We start from the raw sequence: 10,282 nt of genomic DNA, 5'->3' as shown, positions 1-10,282 counted from the left end.
TGAGGTGTGCGCTAATTCAAGGGTGGGCGCTTATTATTTTCCCAACATTTTCAGCAAGCGAGGACATTTTAAGAGAAAAAAAATAAGGGATGACAAGTTCATTTCGCTTAAACAAGACAAAACAAAGTGCAAAATCTAACTTGTAAACAATATAAATGTTCATTTACTAGCATATCTAAACCCAATTTTGGAACACAACTGACGCTCTTACTTCATGCTTAGGTAGTATGTTTTTTGTTTGGAAGGGGTGGGATGGGAACTTATTCTAGGGTGGGCACTTATTAAGTTTTTGGGCTTTCAGGGTGGGCGCTTATTTAAAGGTGGGCGGTTAATTATAATCCAATAAATATGGTAGTCCCCAGTCAGCTATTATGCTCTCATTGACTTACAAATATGTCCAGATGTCGAGTCCATCGGGCACCTTCTTACCCTTTCAAGCTTTGCTCATATTAACATGATAGCAAGTCATGAATCCTCTATTAAGGGCATCTGTGAAATTAACTGTAGCTAGCTTTATTGGTGATTTGGAGTTGATTCAGCTTTTAATCTTTGGGAATATTCACTATTTGGATCTGTCGTTACAACCATTTTAATTGATAGTTTTGCATTAGTAAGTTTTTTAAAGTTCCCACACACACATAACCAGATAGTACAGGTATGTTAATGTATTAAGCAAAATTGTGTTATTTGATTATAGCACAAGCAACATGAACCAGTTTGTTCAAGACAAAGGAGCAACAGGTCTGTCAGCAGATGAGAGAGCAAAGGTGTGAACATTTGTGTATATTTACTTCATCTTGAGTAATGTGAATGTCATTCACAAAGCTGAGAAAGATGTTAGAACTATAACTTGACCAAAACCCCAGCAGTGGAAAGGTTGATCGTGTGTATATTTTATAAATAAATAAATATAATTACCAGATAAATTTCTTTTTAAGTAATTAACTAATAGTATATTATAGTAGGTATATGCTTCAATAGTAGTATATGCTTCAATAGTTTTTGTAATATATTTTATTTCATTGAAATGTCAATGTATTTTGACCAATTTTTGGTTCCATTCATGCACTCTTTTCAATCAATTAACAAGGTACTCATTAGATGAGTAATTCATGATAACATTTGTTAATTTGTTACCATTATACAGCAATTGCTTATTCCAGATTTTTTTTTGTTACAGCATGCATTTTATGTTCAGCGTCATCTGGATGAGGTAGGAGATGACAATATTATTTTATGTAGTAAATTTGTGTATAAAATCAGTTTATTGCTATGTTGAACTGCATAGTGAGGTCTTTGCTGTTGCCAATAAAAATAAGCAGTCAACGAGTGTTGTTAAAGTAGAAGGTTTCTTCTGTCAGGGAAATCTGAAGTGAAGGCTATATTCACACTTTGTTGCTTTTTATACTCACTTAATTAATTAACTGGGCTTTTCAGCAACTATATTTTGCAAAATTACAGTACTAATTTAAAAGCTACACATACAAACATTACATTAAAAATATTTAAAAACTGAAAAAGTAAAGCTTAAAGCTTTATATGTAATTGAATCCTGGTTTTTTATTAGCCTCCCTCGCAGACGCTCTTTTGGCTTGAACTTATGCCATACTTCTTGCGAGTGATTTAACGGACCCAGGCAATTTTCAACCACAGAAGCGCGCTTTTGGCTTGTCACGCAATCTTTTGTTTGAGTGACGAGCCAAAAGAGCATCTGCGAGTGGGAGGCTAGGTTTTCATATCCTGTTAAAATAGAGTAGATTCTAACTTAAAGAATGGTTATATAGTACATTGATTTGATATAGACACTATTAAGTTGCCAGTTTTTCCTATATTTCAAACCTAATATTCTCTTATGATGCACTGATCAATAGACCTTTCTCTACTGAGAAGAGACAACAAGACACAAAATTATACATTGCTTGTATCAGGGAAAAATTGGAATTCATTTGTGGATTTCTGTAAAATTGAAAGTTAAGAAGATTGTGTCAGCAAGCTTAACTATACATCCTCAAATTTCATCTGAAAAATTATACTATAATTTGACCTGTTATCTTAAGTTCCAAAGTGATATTGGTCCAGGTGCCAAATTGTTCAGAAAATACTTGTTTGAAATCTTATTCCCAAACAAACACTGTGTGTTATTTTGTGTCATACAGTGTATCTTCCATATTTTCAAATTGGGTCATTTGAATGTGATTGCCCAGAAACTCACAATATTTGACAGATTGTTTTTGTTTCATTGCAGCGTACAAAACAATCAGTTCTGGACATATTGACACCAGATGACATTAGAATGCTCATGGAGACTGAAGACGAGGTGTGCTGTCCTGACGTATTTCATTATAACCCTGGAAAACAAATGCTGTCCATCTTTTAGCATAATTAATGAAGTTGTGATAATTAATCATCGCTTAGGACACTAACAAAATGGAAGTAATTGATGAGTCGCATGAGCTGCATCTCATGGAAAGATGTCTACATTATTTTAAACAATAATACTGTTCCCACCCTACAATGTTTGGAATGTTTTCTTAATGGTAAATCTTTGATTTAAGACATATATCATGTTTGTGTACACTGGCAGCTGCAAAAAAGAAGCTTCTGTTCAGGGAAACATGTACACTGTAATACATTTTGTGCAATAACGATCAAGTTTTATTAAAGTGCACCTAATCCCCCAATTTTTTTTTCTCTTAAATAAATCTTTGCACCTGTTCGAAACATGTTGCGCTATTTGGCGCCTTTTTCAACCAAATCTTGACTTTTTATAGGCTCTAAAAGTTACGAAATCTAGCCATCATCTGTCCCATGACTGAGTTAGTAAGAGGCATGGGTCTATTCCTTACTTGACGTCACAAACTGATTTGCATTGTAATAAGTTTTTGTGAAAATGCATGCAAAGCAGTTTGTGACCTCATGTAAGAAATAGACCCATGCGTCTTACTAGCTCTGTCATGGAACAGATGATGGCTGTAAGATTTGGTAACTTTTACAGCCTATAAAAAGTCAAGATATGGTTGAAAAAGGTGCCAAATAGCGCAATATGTTTCGCACAGGTGCAAAGGTTTATTTAAGAGAAAAAAAAAAATTGGGGGCTAGGTGCACTTTAACTCTACTCCCCAAATCAAATTGTATAGTGTGCATGTACATTGAGTTGGAATTTACAAGTTTAGAACGCATGATGATTTATACTCTGTCACAAAATGGTTAAGATAAAAGCTTTGTGGATTCATGTTTTCTTTCCATTTCATTTTACAGAACAGTCGAAGGGGTTGTTTTCACAGAGTTTTTCCTGCCATGTCATCAAACAAGTTTCTTAGATTCTTTCAGTCACAGGTGAGGTTTCTGGTGTAAGATCTTCAATTCAAACACAACATAAACACAACAGGTCAGAAATTTGAAAAATTATTTGAAACTTACGTTATGACACTTTTCACTGTTAAGTGAACTGACTATTTCCGAGTTGCTTTGAACCTCATTATGACAGCGAGGCAAAGTTTTTGTTATGAAAATTAGCTTCCATTCATGTGCAAACAAAACTAATTTCCACATGAAAAGTTTCGCACTTAGCCTCGCTTTCATAGTGAGGTTCACAGCAACTCGGAAATGGCCTATTATGTTGTTTTATTGCCTGAGGGTATTCATGTTTTCTTCTATTTTTTTTTTTTCTATTTTTTGAATTGTAATGAATCTTTATTTGTAGCGATACTACAACATTTTACTGGATGAATGGACAAGAAAATACATGAGAGAAGGACGCAGCACAGCATTAGGTACATTATCTTTTTTAATCTTCAGTGTTTGCAGAAAACCTACAGTATTTCTGTTTGTGTTTCTTTCACTCAGCCTACGTCGGGATGGTATTTGCATGCTTTTTTTTTTTTTTTTTGGCTTACATAAAGCCTGAAACAAGTTAAGTTGATTTGTGTCTGCAGAAAACAAATCAAAGTTCTTTAATGCCAGCAAAATTTGGTAATGCAAAAAAAAAGGGACTACATGATCCAAACTCTGCAGCCTTTACTGAACAAAATGTGTTACCAGAACTGATGACTTCGTCCTGAGAGTCAGGCTGTGGCATTTTGATTTCTTAAATGATGGCAGGATACAGGGCCATTTGAACAAACCTTTTGTCCAAGAGCATGGAAATTTGAACACAACAAGCTTAAAATCTTAAAGTGCCCAGGATGAGAGTTGCTGAATCTGTACATGACTGCACAATGAAACTAATTTAAACAAATTGCATGATCCATGTTTAGGCATTGCTGTTCTTCAGGGACATGCTGAGAAAAAACTTCATGTGGGGCCAACTGCAGACCCCAACCATCAGGTGAGCTGGATCACTTACTTACAGAGTCCTACTGGCATTTAAAACTATCAGCTATTTCCAATTCAAGAAAAAATACAAAAATTCTGTTAAGCTCTCAAAAGTACAATGTACGTAAACTACATAAAATATTTCTCCAAAGCTTGCCATGGCAGTTCATCATAGTCTTTAATTTCATGTATACCATCGTTAGCTCAAGCTGTGCTTTTCCTACCACTGCACACTTCCCCCCAAAGCCATCTATTTCTGTGTTTCTTCCTAAGTATATACTTGTAAATTTAACAAAATATTGGAGTGTAGAATGTAAAAAAAAAAAATAAAATGGATGAACTGAGCTGAATGGTTTAGAGAAACACTGAACACCAGTGGAATTTTACAAACTAAGGTCAGTGACCACAAGTCACTAAATGACAGAATAATTTTGTCTTCCTGTAGTGGTCATGTCCCCAGGGTGTGGCCTACAGATCATCATCAGCTCCTGTTCTCAGCTTAGAACATGGCTTCGTCAAATCAAGGTAAGGAAACAATGTGTCTTTAGAAACAGCGTGTTTTCAAAAGTAGTTTCAGAAAACAGTATTTAAGGATCCATTTTTGCTGATTTCTTTTTTGAACTGTTATATCCAATGTGATATTTCAGGAGAAGTCATTCTAGCTGCATGAACTCAAAGTTCTTGTATTGTCTTGAGGATCAAGGTGATGGATGCATTGGTCTTTCTTTATGCTCTAACTCTTCTCTCTCCCAGGCTGAATTCTGCACCAGCCTCAAGAACAAACCAGTGGCAGTACTCTAACCGCTTGGCCTCACTTAGGTACTGCAGGTTCTATCGTGCATGTCTATTCACATTCACTCAAACGTATTACTCCCCTTTGCCTTCAATCAAAATATCTGACTCACCACCAATCCATCAACTCCCTGAAGGATTCTTTAATTTCCTGTGGTAACACTTCTGTTTCATTTCAGTTTCTTCCACCAACCGCAGTGTTACAACCACTAGCATTTACTGATTTTCAGACCCAAAACCTAGAGCTATTGTGTTCAAAAGCATATGAAACACCACTTTATGAAAGTACTGCTCATGAGGTTTCAGTAGCGTGGTCGCACGTTAGATCTTTATCTGCAGTTCTGACGTCGGTTATACTGAGGTGTAGGTATAAACAAGGTTACCCTCTTTCTTGCCTTCATGTGTCTGTAACCACCCAAGTCTCTCATAGTATGTTGGTGCTTTGGTCATATTTTACTCTTCTCCTTGTGCTTTTTAGGGAATTTCCATCTTCTGCTAGAAACACTTCTTCAAGAATCAAATCAGCAGTTACGAAAAGCAGGAGGTATATCTGGCCTTTACCATCTCTGCTCTTTCTGCTTATTACCTAGTCAAAGAACTGCAGATTGCTCTTGCTTAAACCGAAGAAATGCTTTCTCAGCTATGAAGAGACTGTTCCTTCCATATTAATTTGACATTAATTTACCAGGGCTTCACTGACCTGGTTCCCTTGCTCCTAATTTTGTACTCTTGCACACACATTCTCACCTGAGAGTTGTACAAGTAGACAATTGCATGAGATATTCTTGGCAAACCATCCACATCTTTCTTATCTTTTATTCTTGTCCGAATTCCAGTTTGCTTCTTGTTCTTTTCTTTCTTCGTTGAATAGTAAACCACGCAGCACCCACAGGTCTAAGTCAGCTTATTCTTGGCGGTGTAAAAACAAGGAGCATCATGAGAGCTGATTTCTCAGGTGTGATAATGCAATCCAACCCAATTCTGGTTTGGCTACTTTGTTGCTCTTTTACTTTATGAGGATCTGGTCTGTGGCTTTATCTTCTCACTCACTTAGTAAGTATGGAATTGGTACCACTTAACACTACAGGTGATCAACTCATCTTTTTCTCAAATAGAAGGAAGATCCTCGCAGTTAGTACGCAACTTGAGCAGTTTCGAAAAGAAAGCCTGAAAAAAAAAAAAAAAAACAGGCTTGAACGGGATTTTAACAAATGACCAATGCGATGCCGGTGAAATGCACTACCAACTGGGAGCTGGTCATATTGTGAGTTCGTAATATACCCGTGAAGGATGAAATATTTACATTCATTCATCTTTTACTATCAATGAAAAAAGGGAACCATGGCCAACCAATAGCATTCACGAGAGGGACTTAACCTTAACCTTTTTTTTTCTCTTGTTTTTTTTTTTGTGTAGTGTTTCAGCACCTGTCCTTTTGCCAAAAATAAAAAAGAAAACAACAAAATCACACACATCCAAGGTAAGATTCCTTGAAATAAGTGAAGTATTGTATCTTGTCTCCTAATTTGGAGAAAACTGGAGAAAACTGAGGGTTTTTTTTTACCATTTCAGTTTTTCTTAACGCTTTTATTTCGTTGTTTACTTGTTTTTACAACTTTGTTTTACTTGGCACGTTTTTGTTGTTTCTTTGTTTACTTGACTTTCGTAACTTCCTTTAACTTTCAATAATAAGTTGGAAATTATAATGTCTATTTCCACAGAGCAAAGAAATGGTGAAAGCTATTACTTGTAAGACTCTTTGATTGTTAGTAAAACGCAGTAGCACATGGCATGGCCTGCCACTGGTGGTTATCTGCCGAAATCACGCACAATAGTTCTCAGTTTGACTACTCCACTTTTGTTATTGATCAATGGGTCTTTCTCTCAAAACTTAAACTTCAATTCGCCCTTACCACGGTAATTTAACATTTTCATGTAGGCCCACTAATGTAAAGCAATTGACACAGCGCCTTACTGTAACATTTGTAAAAAGGCCAATTTCAAGAGTTTTGGCTTTTTAAATAACAAATGAAAGGCTCAGTCTGGAAATTTTATAAACGTTTGTATGGAAACGGGCAAGGTTTGCCCATCTCCATACAAATGTCTGCAAAAATTCCGGAATTTACGGAACTATTCCTTTGAGCACTGTTTTTAAAAGACTCTCAAACTTGGCCTAATTTAAACTGCTCTTTCCATCGGTGTCAATTCTTTGCTGGATAATAAGGCATACATTAAAAAATTTAAATTACTGTGGTAAAGGTCTGTTGGAAGTAGTTTTTGTTCCCATTGTGTTTCTTACTCTTGCAAAGTTTTCAACTTTTTCACATTCAAAATTAGTGGTCCCAAAATGTTTCGGAGACTTCTGAGAAGCTTCCTGCTATTTTGAAATGTTTTGTTTCCATTTGTTGATTGTCCAATTCTGCGGGCCCTAGATTATCTATTTATTTACTTTCGAGTGCCATGATCGCGAAGTAAACTTTATTAGTTGTTGTATTCAGCTTGTGAAAGAGATTGAATACTTCAAGTTCACTTTGTAAAACGTCGCTAAATGACTGGACAGTTGTCAAGGCAGTGTTCATGCTTAAACTGAGTGATTATTTTTCGCGGGATGGAATCACAATATCTCGTTTGCCCACTGGCTTACAAAACTACCCAGTTTTATAAGCCAGACTCTGAAAGTCATAGGCACTCATTTCATGGCCGAGTAAAGAAGAGAAGGGATCATGTAGATACCTTCAGTTTTTTATCTTAACATAAAGTCACTTTGTTTCCTTCAGGTGTCCTCCAACTCCGCAGCATCCCCTGAAAGAGCTAGACAAATGCTGAGATCCCGGATGAAATCAAACATCTGACTAGTGCAAGACAAGGGACCGCCAACAATAACAACAAGTAATATCCCTCCCCTCCCTCGTCTTTATCAAGAACAAGTGTGTGGCGAAAAGGTGGAGTCAAATGAGAATCGGCATGAGCATTGCACAATTGAGACTTGCCATCAAAAGCGATTCCTTCACGAGCTTTTAATACACCTCAATAGACTTCAGTTGGGTGCTGACAGATATGTATGGGATAGTTTTTTGTAAAGTTTGTTAAATTGCGTGAAAAAAAATTTGTAATATATGAGATTTAAGAACTTAATCGTCATTTCAAGTATGACCACAATATGAATGAAATGTTCTCATTTTGTCCCAAACGTTTTCTATTTACTCTAAAATACTCCTGAGACTTGATGGATTCAAATTTGTGAGGTTAATGAAAGTACATTATAATTTAAATGTATTTGTCCTTTGTTTATGGACTAAATCTAAAGACATCCCAAAACATGTAATATAAAGAAAAATAATTTTTTTAAGAATTGCTGGTGAGGGAATTCCATTCAGCGTGACTGTGGCGCATTTTTTAAACCAACTAATAAATGTGAAACAAAGTATCAGCTTAGCTTGTTGGAAGAGAGGAACCTTTAAACTTTTTAACACCCAACACTACGCATGCGCAGCACTCAAATGGTTACTGTCATGCCTTTTTTTGTCACATTAAACAGCCAACACTTTTCTATCGATGGTTCAGTTTTGTTGCCAATGACCCTACTAGTGCACAGAGACTAGTTTTGGTATTCGCATTATTGTTGTGGTTCAGAGAAGTAACACTGTAGTGTAAGTTTAAGTGCCATGTGTATCCATTAAAATTCCTACTGAGCTTTAACCCTAGTGAGGACATGGGAGGCCGCATAAGGCAAAGAAAGAAATCTTTAACCTCGGTGGGAATCGAATCCCCCAACCTCCGGATTTCTTCGCTTTACCGACTGAGCAATGAGGTCAGACAGGAGCAAGTCCGGTGCAATGGACGATCAAATCTGGAGATTGTGGCTTCGATTGCCATTGGGGTCAAATATTTTTTCTTTGCCTCGTGCGGTCCGATTGCCATTGGAGAAAATGGGTTGACCTATTTCGTTGCAAAGTTGACTTCAGGTTTCCGCGACCAGCCTGCCGCATTTCCACGTCCGCCCTTTTTCTCGGCGGGAAAGTTGAAAATTCGGTTTGGTCGTTACGTACTTGCACTTTTTCAACTGATATCCTTAGCTTATTTTTATCTCTTGGGTGCGAATTTATTTTCGACGAGTTGAACCTGAAGCAAGAGAGGACAGTCCAAAAAGTGAAAGCGGCTCACAGGCATGGATTAATTCTTGCTACGTTTACAAGAATTTCATCCTCTCTTGATTGAAAACGTCAGTGCACTGTTTCCAAACTAGTTTAGTCTGGCAATGTTACCAATGTAGAGCTTCTCTGGTTTCAAACCGTAAGTATTAAGTTATCAATTAATAATTTTAGAAAGGGTTTGATTTTCCTCAGTCCAGCAAAATGTTTAGTCATATTTTTGATACCATTACTGTTGTATTACTGATAAAGAATGGTTCTATTGGTCCGTCAAAGTATGAATGCTGTCATTTTATGCAAATGTAATTTTATTTAAACATTTAATGCAAATAGGATGTCTTGTGTATTAAATGTTTTTAAAACGTGCAAATTTGATGATAATTTATTTGACAATGAACACAGTAATATGAATTTAATTGATTATTACTCAATTTAGCAACTGACTTTTGCGTTTACCATACAGTGGTCATAAATTAAGACATATTCTTTCTGGGCTTAGGTTTTCAGCACTTTATTATAATAACCTGAATTCCTTTTGTCTACCAGTTTGAAGATCAGAATAGTAAAGTAACAATTTTCACCTTTTAAATGTCTTGGCCAAATGAGAAGGGTAATCACTTCGAGTTGTAGAATGTGCAGTTCCAGAAAAAATCCATACCCAGCTCTTGGAAGGTCATTGAATTTCCTGGGGGGGGGGGGGGGGTTCTAAAAAGCAAAAATTTTAGAAGCAAAGTATTGATCTAAACTGGACTTTAATGGAAGGAGAGGGGGTGCAAAACAATAAACCCTTGGGACGAGTAAGGATATTTTTTTGGAACTGCAAAGTAAGAGTTGGATTACAATGTTATTACTAAAAAGAGAATCACAGTTTTTGCTCTGCGAGACTTGTTTTGACAGATTTCTGTTTAAATTACTTTGTAACTGACATCTAGATCCAAACAACTGTCATGAGCAGAAATATATCTTAACAAATAAAGGCTATCAAGCTGCTAATTTATGAACATTTGATTGTTGGATGAGTTTTC

General features: G+C 36.3%; 1 protein-coding gene across 1 annotated transcript in view; it reads left to right on the top strand.

Annotated features, from left to right (window-relative positions):
• Positions 1-10,258, top strand: part of LOC146461539 (tubulin monoglutamylase TTLL4-like) — a 27,555-nt gene extending 17,297 nt beyond the window's left edge. Inside the window, exons 14-22 of the mRNA XM_085086713.1 lie at positions 698-767; positions 1,181-1,213; positions 2,246-2,317; positions 3,259-3,336; positions 3,704-3,773; positions 4,257-4,327; positions 4,760-4,839; positions 6,523-6,586; positions 7,884-10,258. Coding sequence (XP_084942839.1) covers positions 698-767; positions 1,181-1,213; positions 2,246-2,317; positions 3,259-3,336; positions 3,704-3,773; positions 4,257-4,327; positions 4,760-4,839; positions 6,523-6,586; positions 7,884-7,958 — 613 coding nt within the window. The 3' untranslated portion in view covers positions 7,959-10,258. The remainder of the gene's footprint in view (positions 1-697; positions 768-1,180; positions 1,214-2,245; positions 2,318-3,258; positions 3,337-3,703; positions 3,774-4,256; positions 4,328-4,759; positions 4,840-6,522; positions 6,587-7,883) is intronic.
• The last annotated feature ends 24 nt before the right edge of the window (positions 10,259-10,282 follow it).

This window comes from Pavona decussata, unplaced genomic scaffold (assembly GCF_977016875.1).
Source record: "Pavona decussata unplaced genomic scaffold, jaPavDecu1.1 SCAFFOLD_195, whole genome shotgun sequence".
NCBI lineage: Eukaryota > Metazoa > Cnidaria > Anthozoa > Scleractinia > Agariciidae > Pavona > Pavona decussata.
The sequence above is the reverse complement of the archived record's forward strand: the minus strand, read 5'-3'. Positions and strand labels throughout refer to the sequence as shown.